We start from the raw sequence: 19,273 nt of genomic DNA on the forward strand, positions 1-19,273 counted from the left end.
GGCCAAGTGTGACAAAGTGAATGGGGGTGCCCCCGGGCCCCTGTTAAGCGGGGGTCAGAGATGGTTTCAGGGCCTTCTCATGAGCTGCGGAGGCTGCTGCCCGGTCAGTGTCGCAGGATGCGACCGCTCTGCTGTCCCTTGGCCGAGCTGTGGCCGCCCCGCACAGGCACGAGCACCGCGGCTGTTCCCTAAGAGGAGCTGCGCCTGCGTCTGACCCTCGGAGCGGCTACTAGTGCGGAAGTGTTCGTGCGGCCCCTTCCGCCCGGACTGGCGCCACTTCCGCCCGGGCGCCGAGGCCGCGCCCCACGCCGCGCGCCGCCGGCTCTCTTCCCGCACCCCCGCCGCCGCTGCCGTCACCGCCGCGATGCCGGGGTCAGGCTCCCGCCTCATCTCGGTGTTCCCGAGCCCGCAGGAGTTGGGCGTGTCGCTGGCGCAACTGGTGGTGCAGCGGGCGGCGCAGAGCCGGGCCGGGGCTGGAGGCGCCGGCGATGGGGCTCGCTTCTCGCTCGGCCTCTCGGGTGGGAGCCTGGTGCAGCTGCTGTCCCAAGAGTTGCCCGCTGCCGCCGCTCCCGCCGGGCCAGCCGCCCCCGCGCACTGGACGCTGGGATTCTGCGACGAACGCCTCGTGCCCTTCGACCACGCGGACAGCACGTTCGGCCTGTACCGGGTGCGGGGCGGGGCGGAGGGAGGGCATTGGCTGGGAGGGGCCTGGCCCTGAAGGGTGGGTGACCTCATTACAAAGGGGGCGGGGGCCCTGGGGCTAGCGCTTCTAGGCTCCTTGGAGCTCCGGGTGTGGTGTGGGATGTAAGGGGGGGGGGGGGGGCCGCGGTGAATGGGAGACTTTGGCTGCAAGGAGCTTTCCTGATGACCACGTGCGGTCCCAGGGGTCCCAGTCTCATGAAATCCAGGGTGCAGCCCCGGGAGTCTGGTCCTAAGGTGTGAATAAAAAGGCTTCTGTCAAATGCTTACTGTGTGTCCAGCACTTTGCCAAGCGCTGCAGATAGAAATACCAGGGTGACAGCCCCTGCCCTCAAGGAGCTTACATTCCCATTGGGAGAGACACACGTGGAGGAGTGGGGGCCGGGGTGTGAATATTTGGGGTGTCAGTCACTCAACAACAGTTATTAAGCACGGAATCACGGGGATGGTGCCTTGATCTGAGCCGTCATTTGACACGCCCTTTTGAGGCGCTGATAGAGGCGAGGAGTTAGGCCTCGCACAGGGTTAATGGCAAGATGCCTGGATGGAGTCTGGGGCACAGATGGTCCTGGCCATGTAGATACGGTGGACTAATTGAATTTGCCAAACATGAAAACCCTGCTCAGAGCAAGACTTCCAAAGCTGAGCAGGTTAATTTTCTCAGGAACTGGGGTCTGTCTGACCCAGAGGTGCTGTTCTTGATCATACATGCCGTGGTTATAAAAAGGGGGGTATGCTCAATAGTGTGGCCTGGTCTTAAGGAGCAGGATGTGGAATTTGGGGTGGTTTTATTAAAATAGGGAGTGGGACCTGGAGTTTTCTTGGACCTGAGGGGCTCTGGTGGCCTGGGTATGATGATCCTTCTTAGAGGTTGCCTTCCTATCAGGGTGATAGTCTCTACATAACCATCAGCCAAACTCCAACAAGCCATTTCTATTCAGTGCCTCCACTTCCTCCCCATTCATTCTCTTCAGAACCCCTTAACAGTCTGCCTTCATACTTTATCACTCTATGGAAACTACTCTGTCCAAAGTCCAACACTGCCTTAATTGTCAAACTTCATAGCTTTTTCTCAATCTTCATCCTTCCTCATCTCTCTGAAGCACTTGACACTATTGTCATTGAGTCGTTTCAGTCAGTCCCATTCTTTGTGACCCCATTTAGGGTTTTCTTGGCAGAGATACTAGAGTGGTTTGCCATTTCCTTTTGCAGCTCATTTTACAGGTGAGGAAACTGAGGCAAACAGGGTTAAGTGACTTGCCTGAGGACGCATAGCGAGTAAGTATCTGAGGTAAAATTTGAACTCAGGTCCCCTTGATTCCAGGGCTGGTACTCTATCCACTATACCACCTAGATGCACTTTGTTTCTCTTTACTCCTGAGTTGGTATTCCATTGTGACTCTAACACTATTGACCATCTCCTAGATCAAAAAAGTCCTTAACGTTTTTTGTGCTGTGCACCTCTTTGACAGTCTGTAAAGACTATGAACCCCTCTTCAGAATCATGTTTTTAAATGGATAAAATAAAATATATAGGGTTACAAAGGAAACAAAAGGTTAGTGAAAATAAAAATGCAGTTCATTTCCCATCGGAGTTGATGGAACCCCTGAAATCTATCCACTGAACCCCTTTCCTAGAGACATCCTCCTTCTAGGCTTTCTTTACCTTGTTCTCATTTGGCTCTCCTACCTGCCCAGATGCTCCCTTCTCAATCTCCTTCCTTCCTCCCTCCCTTCCTCCCTCCCTTCCTTCCACCTGCAATGAGGGTTAAGTAACTTGCCCACGGTCCTGCTTGACTTGCTGAGGGATCCTCCTGAATCCAAGGCCAGTGCTTTATCCACTGCACCACCTAGCTGCCCCCTATCGTACATTTCAAGTCTCCTGACTGTGGTACTATCCCAAGGGTCTCTCTTGGGCCCTCTTTTCTCTCTTGGTGACCTCCACACCCATGGATTCAGTTACCATTCCATGCAGGTGACTCCCAAATTGATGTGTTCAGTCTTAGTCTCTCTCCTAGGCTCTAGCCCTGAATATCACCAATTAATTGCCTGTTGGACATTTCCAATTGGATGCCACAGGCAAACTCAATGAGTCCAAAACAGAATTCATTGTCTTTCTCACCAAACCTGTCTCTCTTCTGACCTTTCCTGTGACAGGGTACTGCCATTCTTGTAGTTACCCAGATTTGAAACCTCGACATCATCCTTGGCTCCCCATTTTCACTCGTTTTGTAGACCAAGTAAATTAGCAAATCTTGTCATTTGTACCCACAGTACATGTCTCCTGTACATCACTTCTTCACCACTCAAAACTGCCACCCTGGTTCAGGCCTTCACTGCTTCTCCCCAGGACTATTATAACAGCCCCTTGTCTGGTGTCCTCACTTCCTAAAGCATAGGTCTAGTCATGTTGCCCCCTCACTCAGGTAAACTCCCATGGCACCCTACTGCCTCTAGGATCAAATAGAGACTCCTGAGGACATTTCAATCTCTTTTCTCCTTAGCTCTCTCTAGGCTTCTTACATATCACTCCTCCCTTCACACTCTATAATCCAGGCATCCTGACCTATTTGCTGTGCCACACAGGATACTCCGTTTCCTTTCTTTGCACTGGTGTCCCCTGTACAGACCTAGAAGAGTCTCCCTTCTCACCTCCACCTCCCAGAATCCCTGGTTTCCTTCAGGACTCAGTTCACATGTCAACCTTCTACATGAAGGCCTAACTCCCCAGCTGCTGGCCTACTCCCTCTCCTCCCCCAAACTACTTTGTATTCATTTTAATACATAATATAAATACATATATAAGTGATATGTGTTCATATGGTTTCCCCCAACCTCTTGGGACACATTGTATGTACTTAAATACTTGGTGGTTTTTTTGGTTTTGGCAAGGCAGTTGGGGTTAAGTGACTTGCCCAGGGTCACACAGCTAATAAGTCAAGTGTCTGAGGCTGGGTTTGAACTCAGGTCCTCCTGAATGCAGGGCCAGTGCTCTATCCACTGTGACACCTAGCTGCCCCATAAATACTTGTTGATTGGTTGATTGACCAAGCCTGAGATAGCTTATAAAAAATCCTGTAGGATATTTATTAGAAGAGAATTGGGGTGGGGCAGCTAGGTGGCGCAGTGGATGGAGCACCAGCCCTGGAGTCAGGAGTACCTGAGTTCAGGTCTGGCCTCAGACACTTAACACTTACTAGCTGTGTGACCCTGGGCAAGTCACTTAACCCCAATTGCCTCACTAAAAAAAAAAAAGAGAATGGGGGGGGGGCGGCTAGGTGGTACAGTGGATAAAGTACCGGCCCTGGATTCGAGAGTACCTGAGTTCAAATCTGACCTCAGACACTTAACACTTACTAGCTGTGTGACCCTGGGCAAGTCACTTAACCCCAATTGCCTCACCAAAAAAAAAAAAGAGAGAGAATTGAAATGAGGGGCTCATCTTCCAGTGGGGAATCCTGGTGCTGCTCATTAAAAAAAAAAAATAGGGCTTTCTGACTATCAAAGCTGAGAAGCCCCAGCAATCATCCCAGTTCTGTTGGCTCATACCTGGTGAACCAAACAAAATGGCAGTGATCTTCACTGGATTGGAACTGGAGTCTTTGGTCTTTTTGGTCTTGTACTCAGGTCCTCCTGAATCCAAGGCCAGTGCTTTATCCACTGCGCCACCTAGATGCCCTGGCTATTTTTATTTTTTATGATTTTTTTTTTTGGTGGGGCAATGGGGGTTAAGTGACTTGCCCAGAGTCACACAGCTAGTAAGTGTCAAGTGTCTGAGGCTGGATTTGAACTCAGGAACTCCTGAATCCAGGGCCGGTGCTTTATCTACTGCACCACCTAGCCATCCCATTCTTAGATTTAATCTAATTCTTTTTTTTTGTTTGTATGTTTTTTGTTTGTATGTTTTTTTGTTTTGTTTTGGTGAGGCAGTTGTGGTTAAGTGACTTGCCCAGGGTCACACAGCTAGTAAGTGTTAAGTGTCTGAGGTCAGATTTGAACTCAGGTCCTCTTGACTCCAAGGCCAGTGCTCTATCCACTGCGTCCCTAGCTGCCCCACTTTGCACACTTTCTTAAAGCGTTCTAGAAATGTTAGCTGCTTATGATGGTAATGTTTTCTTTGTTCTGCATCACTTTGTACAAGTCTTCCTAGAACTCCTCACTTGTCAGTTTTTAGTCTTCTCACACCTTACTTCCTGCCACCTACTCTTTGACCGAGTGACAAGACACTCCACTTCTCAGGCCTGGGCATTTTCAATGACTGTCCCCCATGCTGGGAATGCTCCCCCTCCTCATCTCTTCCTCCTGACTTCCTTCAAGCTAAAATCCTTTACAGGAAGCCCTTCCTGATCTCCCTAAATTTTAGTGCCTTCCCTCTCTTAATTATTTCCTGTTTCTCTTGTATGTAGCTTGTTTGCACATATTTCTTTGCTTCTTGTCTCTCCTGTTAGACTGTAAGTGCCTTGGGGGCAGGAACCATCTTTCTTTTTTTTGTCCTCAGTGTTTAGAACATAGTAGGTACTGAATAAATGCTTATTGACTGACTGACCCTGAATATCCCAATTCTTGTGGTCATTAACTGCTTGGGGACTTTGTAGACCACCCAGCCTGACTTTCATTGCACCCTAGTAGCAAAGTAGTGTACCAACAAGTCTGACTACCATCATAATATGCCCAGGGAGCCCTAGAGCATAGAGGATTGAGTCTGGTGATCTGCCGGTGGTCTCCATGCCAGTAGACATTTCTAGGAACTGGCAGTAAGGATGATAGGTCTTTTCCCCTTCACACAGATAATAAATAATCTACTGGCTGTGATTATCCTTCTCACTTTGTATCCACCTGCAGACTGTACATGCCCTGGAATTAGTAGAGCTTTTCCATCTGTTCCATTCATTTCCATCCTTCCATTCCCACCAAACCTTTGGCTCAAGAGTTTGGTTTGATTTGATTTGGGGCCTGGGGGAGGGGAGTTTTAGGAGAGGAGAGTAATGTTTAAGCCTATGATCTCGCTAGCACAACTGAGTTGGAGAATGGGGGTGGCCAGGGAAGAGCAGTAGGGAAGGGCCATAGATTCTAGATAGTGAGAAATATGTTGAATCTTTTGCATTTTCATTGCCCTCTCCCCATAACTAGGCTTCTCAGGCCCCATGACGAGGCCATTCTCTTCCTGGGGGGAGGGGTATTGTGACCCTTTCCCCCTCCCCCTCCCCTGGGCAGCCCAGAGCCCACCAGCCCCCCCCCCCCTCCCCGGTCGTTCCTTTACTGCTCTCTGGCCTGCTGATGCATCCTAAGGATCTTAGACCTTGTCTGGCCATTTGTTCCCTCCTGGTTCTCTTAGGACTTCCAGGACATGCCATGCACCCTGCTGCTGAACTCTCTTATCCATTGCCTTCCCTGGTTAGAGAATGAGCTCCCTTGTCTCAGTTTTCCTGTCTTTACTACCATCAGTGTTTAGCACAGTGCTTAACGAATGCCTTTTAATTTATTCATTCAGCATGACCAGATTATAGGGCCTGTGGAAGTGACCCTCATAGTAAGTTTTTCATCTTAAGGTGAGATGAGTACAGCCAAATCAGTGGTACATGAAGGCCTGTGACGTGGGTTCTTTAGAGGCAACAGTAGTGGAAGAGGGATAGAGAGGCCGGGAATTAAAGCCTGGACGTAAGTCCTTGGCTGTCATGCCCTGGATGTGGGTGTAAGGCTGAATTTTCTTCCTTTATCTGCTATAGACTCATCTTCTTTCGAACCTGCCCATCCCAGAGAGCCAGGTAATCACCATTAACCCTTCGCTTCCAGTGGAAGAGGCTGCCTCAGACTACGCAGAGAAGCTTCGAGAAGTGAGTAGTGGGGCTTAGGGTAGGGAAAGCTCTTACACACTGCTGCCCATGCCTTCTCTTGGGCTTCCTCTCCCTAGGGGGCTCTGTTTGGGGACACAGGTACTAATGTGGAAATGATGGCTTGGAGTCTGAAATTCAGTAATAGTGAGGCAGGTAATAATCAGGATCTTGGCTAACCTGTCAAAAGAAAGAAAATAATGAACCAAATCTGGAATAATTAGTAAAGAATCCACAAAATAATAAGGAAAAAACCCATCTTACAACCGTCATGAAATAGCACTAGACAACCAAAGTACTTAGAGATCTTACCTAGTACTTGCAACCTGTGTGTGCCTAACCCATACACATAGCCTCATAAACTTGTGCTTCAAGATTTTGGGGAAACAAGTTGAATCAGACAAACAGTTACTTCCCTGGCACTCCCTGTACTAATTTCCTTAGAACGACTCTCCATTCCTGCAACCCAATTCCTGCTTCCATTCTAACCCTTTGGATTTGGGCTCTTTAGAGAAACCCTGGGACCTATGTGGTCTGACTTTTGTATGTTTGGTTTTTTTGTTTAGTTTTACTCAGATCCAGATTAGACTTTGTCCCTTTTCCCTAGTCTAGTAGGGGATTGCCTCATAGAAAATATGATGGTGAATCTCTCTAAAAAGAGTAGAGCTTCTCAAAGGGAAAATGACAGATTTGGAATTTTTTAAAAAGCAGAAGTTGGAATAAAATTTGGTAAATGGGAAAGAAAAGACAACTGATGGTACACATAAAGTTAAACCAACTGGCCTTTAATCAGCAAACATCTATTAAATGCTTGCCTTGTGCTGGATACTGGGAAACAGTTCTTGCTCTCCCGGAGTTTATATTGAAACTTAAAGACAGGGATGCATGTCTTGAGTACTTAAAGTACAGAGATAACTTAAAAATCACAGCTAGGAGAACAGGATAAATTAGAATCCCAGAATACCATACTGAAGGAAAAAAGCTAAGACTGCCCAGAACTTTTGAATAGGATGTGAATAGAAAATTAAATACAGTTTGATTAAATCCACAAATTACCTCTAGAGAAAAAAACCTCATATTTGAAACTCCAAAGCATATAGCAGCTAAATTTCATGGTTTTTATGCCAAACAGTAATTTTTGAAAGTAATCAGGAAAAAGAACTTCCATTATAATGAAAGTTTGTAATATAATGAAGGATGATGGGGTTAATGAACAAATCGTCATAATAATAACTATGTGAAAAAGAATGGGGGCAGCTAGGTGGTACAGTGGATAGAGCACCAGCCCTGGAGTCAGGAGTACCTGAGTTCAAATCCGGCCTCAGACACTTAACACTTACTAGCTGTGTGACCCTGGGCAAGTCACTTAACCCCAATTGCCTCACTAAAAAAACAAACTAAAAAAACAAAAAAAAGAGAATGGTACCAATGAGACAAAATTTGGGGGAGTGTGGCTAAAACAGGCCTCAGAGAAAAAAATTAAACGTATGAAAATGTACATTAATAAAATAGGAAATTCATGAATCAAGTGTGCAGTTTTAAAAAAAAACACCTAGAGAATCAACAACTTAAACCCCAAAAGAAGAGGGAAATCTAACAATTAAAGGAGAAGTAAAATGGGGAAAAGGATTATTATTATATTATTATACAAATAATAACTAAAATTAACACCTGGTTAGAAAGACTAACAACATAACTGTGTCCTGAGCAAACCTGGCTGTGTGACAGCAGCAGCAGCCCTTCCTGCATGGGCCCCATGTGGGGCCCCCTACATGGAAAGAGAGAAGGCCTTACTTCCAAGAGCCCTTCCCTCCCATCCCCTCCCAGCCTGAGGAGGAGGCCCATCCCAACACGCAGAGTGACCTAGCCCTGAAAGGACAGATGTGGCAGTGGATTAGCTCTGCTCTGGCCACGCTGTTGTGCTAGAGTATCGGAGGTAAGGGTCTGTTGGAAATGAATTCACATCTTGCCCCTGGCATGTCTTGCCCCACGACAAGTTATCCCGCTTCCTTTGAGTCTTAGTTTTCTTCTCTATAAAACAGGGATTATAATGCCACAGCTCCAGTTTTGCAGGATGGTAAGCTTCATGTGAGAGCTCTAGAAAATGTTCTAAGGCCCCTCAGAGAAAAGCTGATTCAGGAAAAGCCTGTGTTCAGTCTCAGAAGCATCTCAGCCTCTCGTCTTTCCTCCCACTCTGCTTCTGGAACAGCACAGGCCTTTAGTCAGAGTGTGTGGACACAGAAGGGAGGGCCTTTCACTTGGCAGAGGCCAGGCTGGGCATCTGACTAGGGCGGGGGTGGCCTTTCTTGTGTTTGTTCCTCTCCCTCAGGCCTTTCAAGGTGACGCAATCCCAGTTTTTGACCTTCTGATTCTGGGTATTGGACCTGATGGGCACACGTGTTCCCTTTTCCCTGATCACCCACTGCTGCAGGTGAGCCAGCTATGGTAGTTGGGCTGGTCTACACCAGCTGCTTTGGTAGTTGGACTGGTCTACACCGGCTGCTGCGGAGCTAAGCCCAGGGCTGGGGGGTCATCTTCAGCATGGCAAGGGCACTTACAATACACTGGTATGGGGTTTGAGGGCCCTGTTATAAGTTCTGTGTATCCTGGGGTTGTTGGAGGGGGGCAAAAGCATTTCAAGCTGAGAGTTGGTTTGAGGGCCTCTAGTACCATCTGATTATCTTCCCGCTGCTTGAACTTATTTCCCCTAGGAGAAGGAAAAAATTGTGGCCCCCATCAGTGATTCTCCAAAGCCACCTCCTAAAAGAGTGACCCTCACTCTGCCTGTACTGAATGCAGCACGAATGGTCGTGTTTGTGGCAACTGGAGAAAGCAAAGCAGCTGTTTTGAAGGTAACAGTCACAGTTTTGTCCCTGTGATAATATTGAAGAATGAGCCGGGGGAACATCTAGCTGTGGGCTGTCCCTAGAAGGGGATGGGAACAGACACTGTTGAGGGTAAGTTCCCGGTGTGGGATGATTTCACAACGGCAATGTCTAGAATCTCCTGTGTCTGAGGGGTCCAGGCCAGGGCAAAGGACCCATGGTACCTTCTTGTTCCCTCTCTCGGGCTTGAGAAGTGTCTGGGAGTTGGGGATGGAGTTGGGCCTCATGTGCTTTCTGTTGGTGTGGGGAAACAGCGCATCCTGGAAGGTGATGAAGAGAATCCGCTTCCTGCTGCACTTGTGCAGCCCCACACGGGGCGCCTGTGCTGGTTCCTGGATGAGGCCGCGGCAAAAGAGCTGACCATTCCTTTCGAGAAGCATTCCATTTTGTAGCCAGATGGGCCCAGATGTGCCAGACCCAGAGTTGACCTCTGCACACTGCTTCCTTGTCTTTCTCCTGATATTTTTACAAAGACCAGCGGGTGTGGGGCAGCAGTCCTCTCTCCTGGGGAAGGAGGGAGTGAGCTTGAGAGCAGGCTCATGAACTGTGTATGGTCTCTCTTGTGTGACCACCCAATATTAAAATGTGAATTTAAGCCCCATAACTGTCTCCTAGACTCTTGACTATCTATGACAAGGGATGGGGGAAGTCGTAGATTTTGCAGGGGAGTACACTGTGGTGGGTGACCATCCTGCCAGGCCAATTGGGCAGGTTCTGATGGGTGCTGCTTAGTTAGCCATTTCCGGGAGAAGGTCCTCGAGGTGCTGTTCCATCAGGTGATGCCTGGTCACTGTGCCTTGTGATGGTTCATACAGCCACACTGGGATGGTCCTTAGAGTCAAGTCAACAAACCCTAATTAGGTGCTTCCTCTGAGTGGGGGATTATTCCAGAAGAGATTGAAATGCAAACATAGTTCTGGAAAAACCACATAGTTCTGGACTTCAATGGCCTCCTGATCCAATAAGGGCTCTATAGCCTGTAAATAAATACTGATGCAAGGAAGAGGATGGGGAAAAGGAGAGGTATTCAGACAGGACAGCAAAAAAAAGAATTGTGAGCTCAGAATCACTCTTAGCTGTTGGGGAGGATGAGGCAGAAGTAGAACATCAGCTGGGCCTTGAAGAAAGACATGAATAGAGAGAAATAAGAGGGGTTGTGTAATATTGACAAAGGATGGGTAAGATTTGCTAACAGTAGTTTGGTTTGACTGAAACTGAGAGTACAAAGAGAAGACCAGTGTGAAATGAAGCTAGGAAGTTAAATTGGAGCCAGAGTTTGGAGAGCCTTGAATGCCAGGATAAGGAGTTTGTATTTGATGCTAAAGGTAATAGGAAGCTACTGCAAGTCTTTGATCCGGGAATTCGTGTGGTTATGTCAAGAGAATTAGGAAGATTGTTTTGATAGCTTATGAGGGGTGAATTGGAGAGACTGCCAATGGGAAGACTAGTTAAGATGCTATTAGAGTAATCTAGGAGAGAGAGAGATAATAAGGGCCAAAAGTTCCAGGAGTGTACACTGTCCTCTCCCCTTACCTCTCTCCCTCCCTCAACAGCCTTTTCTCACACCCTTTCCTACTTCTGTTGATGGCTCCATCTTCTTAGTCGGCCCTATGCTCCTAAACTTGGTGTCATTTCTGACTCTCTCCTTCTTGCCACCCCCCCCATCTCATTAAGAGAGTTTGTCTTGGTTTTCTGGTTGGTTTTTTTTCCCCAAAACACTTTACTCATTTGATCCTTACAATGTACTCCATGAGGTAGATAATATCACTATTTTACAGAAAAAAACCCCAAACTCAGAAGTTAACTTGCTCAAGATCACAGTAATTAGCCAAATAGAATTAGAAGGCCTGTTTCCTAACACCCAATACAGTATTTTCTTTGCTCTACCCTCCACACTCTCTTTTTTAAAAAAATTATTATTATTTATTTTATTAAATATTTCCAAATTACATATAAAAAATTAACAGTAATTTTTAAAATTTTGGCTTCCAAAATCTTCTCTTTCCCTCCTGTCCCTGCCCTCTCCTTGAGAAGGGAGCAGAATTTGATTTCAATTATACATGTGAGGTCATGCTAAACATTTTCATATTTGCTATGTTGCAAAAGAAAACACAAAACAAAAATAAAGTTTAAAAAAAGTTTGCTTTAATCTGCTTTCAGAGTTCATCAGTTCTCTGTGTGGAAGTGCATAGCATTTTTCATCATGAGCCCTTTGGAATTGGCTTGTTCAGGATGGCAAAGCCTTTCCACAGTTGATCATACTTAGAATATTGGTGTGACTTCACAGTTAATCATTGTACAATATTGCTGTTAAGTGTGCACAGTGCTCACTTCACTTTGCTTGAGTTCATATAAATTCTCCCAGGTTTCTCTGAAACCATTCTGATTGTCATTTTTCTTTTCTTTCTGTCCTTTCTTTCTTTTTCTTTCTTTCCTTCTTTCTTTCTTTCTTTCTTTCTTTCTTTCTTTCTTTCTTTCTTTCTTTCTTTCTTTCTTTCTTTCTTTCTTTCTTTCTTTCTTTCTTTCTTTCTTTCTTTCTTTCTTTCCTTTCTTTCTTTCTTTCTTCTTTCCTTCCTTCCTTCCTTCCTTCCTTCCTTCCTTCCTTCCTTCCTTCCTTCCTTCCTTCCTTCCTTCTTTCTTTCTTTCTTTCTTTCTTTCTTTCTTTCCTTCTTTCTTTTTCTTTCTTTTTCCCTTCCTTCCTTCCTTCCTTTCTTTTTCTCCTTCCTTTCTTTTTTTTTGCAGCATTTACATTTATTTAAATTTTCGGTTTCAAATTCTTTCCATTCTTCCAACCATTCCCCAGACCACGGAGAAGGCAAGTAATACGGTATGTATTATACAAATGGTCATGGAAAACACATGTCTGCTTTAGCTGTATTCCAGGGGGTGGAAAGGAAGAAAAATAAAGGAAGGAAAAAGTATATATGCTTCAATATCTGCACTCTGATTTAGTTCTCTATCTAAAGGAAGAGAGCATTTTTCATATGAGTCCTGTGGAATTGTGGTGAACCATTGTATTGCTCAGAGTGGCTGAGTCTTTCAGTTATCTTTACAATATCGCTGTTACTGAATATATTGTCTCCCTGATGTGTTCATCACATTTACATTCAGTTATGATTGCTAATTGTGTACTTCTCTCCATCCTATTCTGTTCTCTTTATCTTTTTTTTTTTGTTTATCCTGTCCCCTCTTTACTGCTTGTCATTTTTTATAGTTATTACATCACAATCATATACCACAACATGTTCGGTTGATGGGTATCCATCAGGAGATAGTTGTGATGAGATATTATTGAAAAGGTTGAGTCCAGTTGTGAGGACTTCACAACTGATGAGATATGGGGGGTGGCAGAGAGGGAAACATCAGAAATTAAGTTTAGGAGCATGGGCGAGAAGATGGTGGAGCCATCAGTGGGTGTGAGAAGAAGAAAGGGGGGGACTGGAGCAGGTAGGTAGGTAGACACATGTAGGGGATGGTGTATATTGCTGGGACATCCACATGGACATGTCTAGCTGATCCTTCGAGGTGTAGGGTTGTAGCTTTTGGAAGAATGACACAGGAGATAAAGAATTGTTAATTACCCTTGCATACAGGTAGTTGTATTTATTGTAATAATAGGAATTGGTGAGATCTCCCTGTCTACACTTTCTTCAGTTGTAAAGAGGGCCTAGGACAGAGGCTTAAGGGAGACAATAGATAGACACCTAGGGCCAAGGGGTGAATGTTCTGGGTGGGTCACAAAATGTGGCAGGGGGCAGGGTGGGTGCTGGACACTGTCCTGAGGGTAAGGGCACGATGCCCTGGTGGGTTAGGCAGTAAGCCCAGAACCCCTCCACCTCCACTCCGTGCCACACCAAGCTGCTTGGTCGTTTTGGAGTTCTCAGAGCTGTGTTTACATGTGCCCCATTAGCAGATTCCCTGCATTTTCTGAAGGGCTGAGTTGGGTGGGTGTGATGGCACAACTTCAGTTCTTCTCACTTTCCTGGGTATACTCATACTAAGGGAAGCATTCTGGTCCCTGCTCAGGTCCAGGTTTGCCCCCTGAGTAAGGACTAGAGCCAGTGGCCAAGTCACTGGTTAGATCTGGTCCCATACCCTGGGATTTTCATTTCTCCCTTTCTCACACCTCTCCTACTCACCATCTCACTCTTTTGCCTGTTACCTCTTCTCTCTTCCCCTCGAACTCACATGCATACATACCCCTCCTTGGCCTTTTCCCTGTGGCCGTGGTGGTAGCTTGGGCCTGGCTTCTGTCCCTGTGCTTTGAACTGCCCCCTCTCCATTTGACACCCATCTCTAAGGGCCTTAACTGGAGACCAACAGGCACCTGCTGATGGGCCGGTCATTTGGCATCATGAAGATGGACATGTGGTCAGCACCATTTATTTATATGTGCACCTGTGGAAGATCTCAGCTCAACCCAGGAGGAAATAACCGGCTTTGGAAAATCTCTAACCGAAACAGAGAACAGAAAACAGGTGCAGGGTGGGGCTGGAGGCATTTCCCCAAGGAGCCGATGATACCAAAACATATTCTTCGACTTTACAAAGTGTCGACTAAAAATTGCCCTTTCACCCATCACACATTCCCTTCTCTGGCCAGTCCCTGGACACTGCAGCTTCTGTAGGCACATGGAGACCGCCACAGACACAGATGAGAGGGTCAGGAAGGTGACTGAGAAGCCACAGGGAGGCCTTTGACTCATTCTCTTTTCAATTTTTAACACAAATTCTTTTTCTAAGTGAGTGGGTGCTCTCAGCAGGGTTATTCCCCTGGCACTCCTGTGGTTGGCAGGTGTGTGTGGCCATGACATCCCGTGATGAGAGCCAGTACCCCCCCCCCCCCCGCTACATACGCCCCCCTCTCTCTGACATGTCTCTGGAAGATTAACAATTTTTGGAGTCCCCCACCCACAACACAAGGTTCACTTCTCTCATGGAGTGGCTTGGACCATTTTTTTTTTAGTGCGATTGAGGAGGGCTTCAGTTTCCCCTCAAGTCTTGTTTCGGAGTTGGCTCTGCTTGGGTGGCATGTCAGGACCTGGTGGCTTAGAGCCCCAGGACTTTAATAACAGATTGCTAGGATTGAATTAGAGGAACCCTGCTCTCAGGCCTTTATGTTCATAGAACTTAGACTGTCAGAGCTGTTTTATCAGAGAGACATTACCTAGACATTCACCTTATCTGACTTGCCAATCAGGAGGTGCCCTCAGGGCTGAGTGGGATTCTCTGAGTGGCTATTCTGTTCTAACCAAGCAGCGGAACCTTCCTGCAGGATCTTCAGTGGAAAGGAGATGGGTGCACAGAACTCGAGCCACCTTGGAGAGAGACAATGCCAGCACCTGAGAGGTGAGGACAGGAGAGGATGTTTGGAGAAGCTATTGTCACGTGGTATTTCCAGAGCCCTTCTGAGAACCTGGAGAGAGTATCTGGCAGCTCCGCAAACCAGTAAATGTTTAGTCTTCCTTCTCTTCCCTGTTCTCTTTCTGTCTCTTTCCCTTTCTCTCCTCTCCTGTTTCTCTTCTTCCTTTCTCTCCCTCTCTCTCATTCCTTTACCTTTTCTCTCACTTTCACTCTCTCATTGCTTTATATCTTCTCTCTCTCTCTCTCTCTCTCTCTCTCTCTCTCTCTCTCTCTCTCTCTCTCATTCTCTCCCCCCCCTCTCTCTCTCATCATTTTATATCTTCTCTCATTGTCTCTCTCTCCCTCTCCCTCTATTTCTCATCATTTCATATCTTCTCTCACTGTTTCTCCCTCTCCCTCTCACATTCTCTCTCCCTCTCTCATCGCTTTATATCCTCCCCCCCCCCTCTCATTTTCTGCTTTCTCGCTCTTTCTCTCTTCTCCCTCTCTCCTCCCCTGACATTTGGACTTAGACTCAGAGCTGCCACTCAGCACTGCTCTGGGCCCTATTATTTGCAAGGAGACAGGGATATGTTCTTGGCCCCAACATGAGAAATTCCTTCAACTACCAAACCCTGGGTGTGACTATAGTTTATGTGCCATCCACATGTGGACTGCAGGATTCTGCCTGAACTGGTCCCTACTAGCTCATGGATGGGAAGAGCCTTGGGGGAGAAAAAGCACTTGGAACCACAATCCTTTGCTGAGTCATTTGAGCAGCAGGAGGTGGATTAGAGGGGTGAGATTGTAAACCTTAGGGTCTGAAGGGGTGTCAGCAGTCACCCAGTCAGTCATCACACATTGGTTAAGTGGTTACTATAGGGCAGGCGTTGTGCTAAATGCTGTAGATAAAATTACCCACAAAAAGGAAGACCCTGGAAACCTCTTTGCCAAAATCCTTTGACAAATCACTTGACTGAGGCTATTGGACTGCGTGTGTGTGTGTGTGTGTGTGTGTGTGTGTGTGTGTGTGTGCGCGTGCATGTTTCTTGGGTTATGGGGCTATTGTAGAGCAACACTGGCTGATTGGTCTTTCCTCAAGCCCACCCTACTTTTCAGGGATTAGTGATTCTAAGTATACAGCTCACCGGGTCAGCAATGAATATCATCAGTGAACCTCCCTGGGGGGTGGGGAGGGGTAGTTGTGACGTTGTGAGGATCAGATGAGATAATATTGGCAAATGTGCTTAGCACATAGTAGGTACTTAATAAATGTTTATTTACTTCCTTCTTCCAGTTCTACTCTCAATGAAATTTGTTTCCTGTGATTTTTCCTCTCCTTTCCTCTTATGATTTCAAAGAGTTGGAAAAGTGAATTGCAGAAAACTTTCACTATCTCTTTCGACATTGGGATCTCAAATATAAGCCCCTTTCCCAGGCTCTCATAACTGCATCATCTGCTAGATGGTGCTTCTCGGGGGTGCTGAGGAGAAAGATTTGGACTCAAGTCACTTGCATCCAATCTCTCTGATCTTTGTGGGAGTAGGACAATTGTGGATGAGACCCTCATGGGTGCAGTTATTTCTCACGTGCATCTAGTCACCAAGCTTCCAGGTGGAAGGTGTTCTGCCCATCACTAGCTTCCTTAACACAGACTTGGTATAAAAAAGATCATGCTTTGGATGTGTTTTGCAGACCTGTCAGAAGCAAGAGGGATCACAGCAGGGGCATAGCCGCTGGGGCCTGTGAGGGCATTGGTGTTTCCAACGATCTCAGGATAAGGTGAGATCAGCAGGAGGGAAAGGAGACCAACTTGGGTTTGTACCTGTTCTTTGTCCCTTCCCAGGCCGGACCGATGCTTTTCTGAATCACTTCATGCCGCATTACCGAAGGCAACTTGCTATGACCTTCCTGAGGCAAATCTCAAGTGAGCTGACACCCCAGGGACAGACAGGATACCAGCTATTGAAGAGTGAAGTAGGTACTGGTACAGGGAATTGATCCTGAGAATGCTACAGGTTGGAATAAAGTGGGTATGGCTCCCTTGGGTGGGGTGCTTTTCTGCCAGAGGCTCCTTCTCTGGGTCCAGGGTTCTTCAAGCATACAGAAGATAGAGATCACATAAAGTCCCAGCACAACCTCCTCACATGGAGAGGAACAAAGGGCATTGAGGATGAGAGCTCATTAACCCTCGAATGTCAGTGGCTTCGGAGGATGGAAGAATGCTCTTCTATGCTGAACTCTCTCCTACTTTTTGTCTAGTTGTACTCCTACTTATTCTATTTTTTTTAGCTTAAAAATGATTTTTGAACACGTATTTCTTATCCCTTTCCACTGCCCCCCTCTCATTGAACCATGAACAATAAATTTTTTTTTTAATTTTTTAGTGAGGCACTTGGGGTTAAGTGACTTGCCCAGGGTCACACAGCTAGTAAGTGTTAAGTGTCTGAGGCTGGATTTGAACTCAGGTACTCCTGACTCCAGGGCTGGTGCTCTATCCACTGCGCCACCTAGCTGCCCCAAACCATGAACAATAAAACTAAGATTCTCCTTACAAATAGGTGTAGTCCGGCAAAACAGATTCCTACATTGGCCATATCCAAAAATATCTGTCTCATCCTGCATTTTAAGCTCATTGCTTCTCTGGCAGGATGTAAGCAGTATTGTTCAGTCCTGTGGACCCCGGCTTTCTCATTGCATTGGCCCAATGTTCTCAAGTCTTTCAAAGATGTTTTCCTCTGTAATGTTGGGGGTCATGTGGCTTGTTTTCCTCTCCTGCTCATTTCTCTCTGTCCACAGAGGTCTTCTCAGTTTCCTCTGAAATTGTCCTTTTCATTATTTCTTATACTACAACAATATTCCAATCTTATGACACATTTGTTTAGCCAATTCCCCTTAGCTTCCGGGTCTTTGTTACTTCAAAGAGTTGCGATGTATATATTCCACATACTCCATACACACACACACACACACACACATACGTATGTATATATACATACGCACATATATGTATATATATGTGAAAAGGAATCATATGAACAAATATATGTGTATATATATTTTTGTTCATATGATTCCTTTTCCTTTGATCTCTTTGGGGTAACCGCTTAGTAGGGGTATAACTCACCCATTATTCCTTTACAGGATTGGGGCAGGGAAGTTGTTGGAGATGTTATTTGTGTAGCTTGAAACATGATTGGGGTCCCCTGGTATATCTTCCTGCCTCCAAATGGAAAGAATAATACAGGATGAGCCCAAATGGCTGTTCTTTGAGACTCAACACCTCAGTGGGAGGGGGAACTGGGACTCTCCCTCCCCTACCAGGATACTCCAAAAAAGAGTATCTGAATCAACCATTACTCACAAAGGACTGTCTTTTGGATGTGGGGACATACACTTAAAGCATCAGGTGAAGGGCCTGCAGGTTCATGCTCTGCTGCTTTTGCCTCAGGTCTCTGGAGAGATGGCAGATGCCCTGTCCTTAGCTCAGCTGTCTTTAGGCATCAACATTAACAGCCTCCATGTGTTTGGGAAATGTCTGGTGTGCAGCTGTGGCAGCCCCAGGGAGTCTGTTGAGTGTGAGAGAGCAGGATGGAAGGCGCTCTCTCTCTCTGTTGAGCTATTTTTTTTTTTAAGGAATGTTACTTGGTACGATGCCAGTTTTGACCAAGTTTCTCTTCTTAGAAGCCTCCCCAGACCATGATGCACGAGGGAATCTTGACCCAGCTGCAAGGGCACTCCCCGAAGTGGAGGGAAAGTTACTATGTCCTACGTGGAGACTCCTCTCTGGAGTGGTTTGGTAGTAAAGAGGTAAGAGTGTCCATCTTATTCTCAGTGGGATCTGACAGTGCTAATGTCAGTGCCAGTGCCAATGCCAATGCCAAGCTGAACACTTGGTTCTAGACCCCTTGTAGTCAGTTCTTTGCAGAGGTGGTAGCGGGAAGAATGCTAGACATGGAGCTAGAGGTAACTGCTCCTTGCTGCTGGTATGACCTTGGGGAAGACGTGTCAGAGTTGGAGTCAGAATCAATACACATTTATTATACACCTACTGTGTGCCAGGCACTGGGCTAAGTAGCTGGAGATACAAACAAAGGCATTAGATAGTGACTGTCCTCTGAGAGCTCACAATCTAATGGGGAAAGAAGCTGGAAAGAAGGGCATGAAGTCATGTGGTCATGCTGGAAAATGATCTGAAAAGATGGGAGTTTCCAAGTTGATTTCGTCTTGCAGAATGATGAGTTTCTGGAGGTGACAGCATCCAGGAAGTAGCTGGGTGGGAGATGCTGAAGAGAATTCTCTGTGTCCCATCCTTAAATAGTGGAGGATCTGGGAGGAGCTCTACCATGTTCATCTTCCACCCTCTTCCATCAAAGGGGAAAGGGGCTTCTCTCTGGGGACCTTTCTGGGTCTCAGTGTTCTCATCTGTAAAATGAGGTTAGACTAGATAACCTTTAAGGTCCATTCTAGTTCTGACTTATGACACTGTACACTGGGTTCTAATCTTGTCTCTGAT

General features: G+C 46.4%; 2 protein-coding genes across 3 annotated transcripts in view; both read left to right on the forward strand.

The window, feature by feature from the left end:
- Positions 1 to 289: 289 nt before the first annotated feature.
- PGLS (6-phosphogluconolactonase) lies at positions 290 to 10,016 on the forward strand. The gene is made up of 5 exons (XM_044003130.1): positions 290 to 667; positions 6,426 to 6,533; positions 8,860 to 8,961; positions 9,242 to 9,382; positions 9,670 to 10,016. Exons 1-5 carry the CDS (start codon positions 365 to 367, stop codon positions 9,805 to 9,807), a joined length of 792 nt encoding a protein of 263 aa, XP_043859065.1. The 5' UTR covers positions 290 to 364; the 3' UTR covers positions 9,808 to 10,016.
- A 3,754-nt stretch (positions 10,017 to 13,770) lies between these two features.
- NIBAN3 (niban apoptosis regulator 3) overlaps positions 13,771 to 19,273 on the forward strand; it is a 32,748-nt gene continuing 27,245 nt past the window's right edge. Inside the window, exons 1-4 of one of the 2 annotated variants that reach the window (XM_043995736.1) lie at positions 13,771 to 13,893; positions 14,690 to 14,763; positions 16,604 to 16,734; positions 18,442 to 18,567. In XM_043995736.1, coding sequence (XP_043851671.1) covers positions 14,709 to 14,763; positions 16,604 to 16,734; positions 18,442 to 18,567 — 312 coding nt within the window. In that variant the 5' untranslated portion in view covers positions 13,771 to 13,893; positions 14,690 to 14,708. Of the gene's footprint in view, positions 13,894 to 14,316; positions 14,764 to 16,603; positions 16,735 to 18,441; positions 18,568 to 19,273 lie in introns of those variants that run through there. The other variant, XM_043995729.1, reaches the window with a different exon arrangement.

The sequence above is a fragment of the Dromiciops gliroides genome, chromosome 1 (genome assembly GCF_019393635.1).
Source record: "Dromiciops gliroides isolate mDroGli1 chromosome 1, mDroGli1.pri, whole genome shotgun sequence".
NCBI classification, from domain to species: Eukaryota; Metazoa; Chordata; class Mammalia; order Microbiotheria; family Microbiotheriidae; genus Dromiciops; species Dromiciops gliroides.

Excerpts from the sequence above, each read along its gene's own strand:
- PGLS (XM_044003130.1), top strand. The coding sequence starts at position 365 with ATGCCGGGGTCAGGCTCCCGCCTCATCTCGGTGTTCCCGAGCCCGCAG. Across the intron at positions 8,962-9,241 it reads CTGATCACCCACTGCTGCAG|GAGAAGGAAAAAATTGTGGC; the intron begins GTGAGCCAGCTA and ends TATTTCCCCTAG. Across the intron at positions 9,383-9,669 it reads GCAAAGCAGCTGTTTTGAAG|CGCATCCTGGAAGGTGATGA; the intron begins GTAACAGTCACA and ends GTGGGGAAACAG.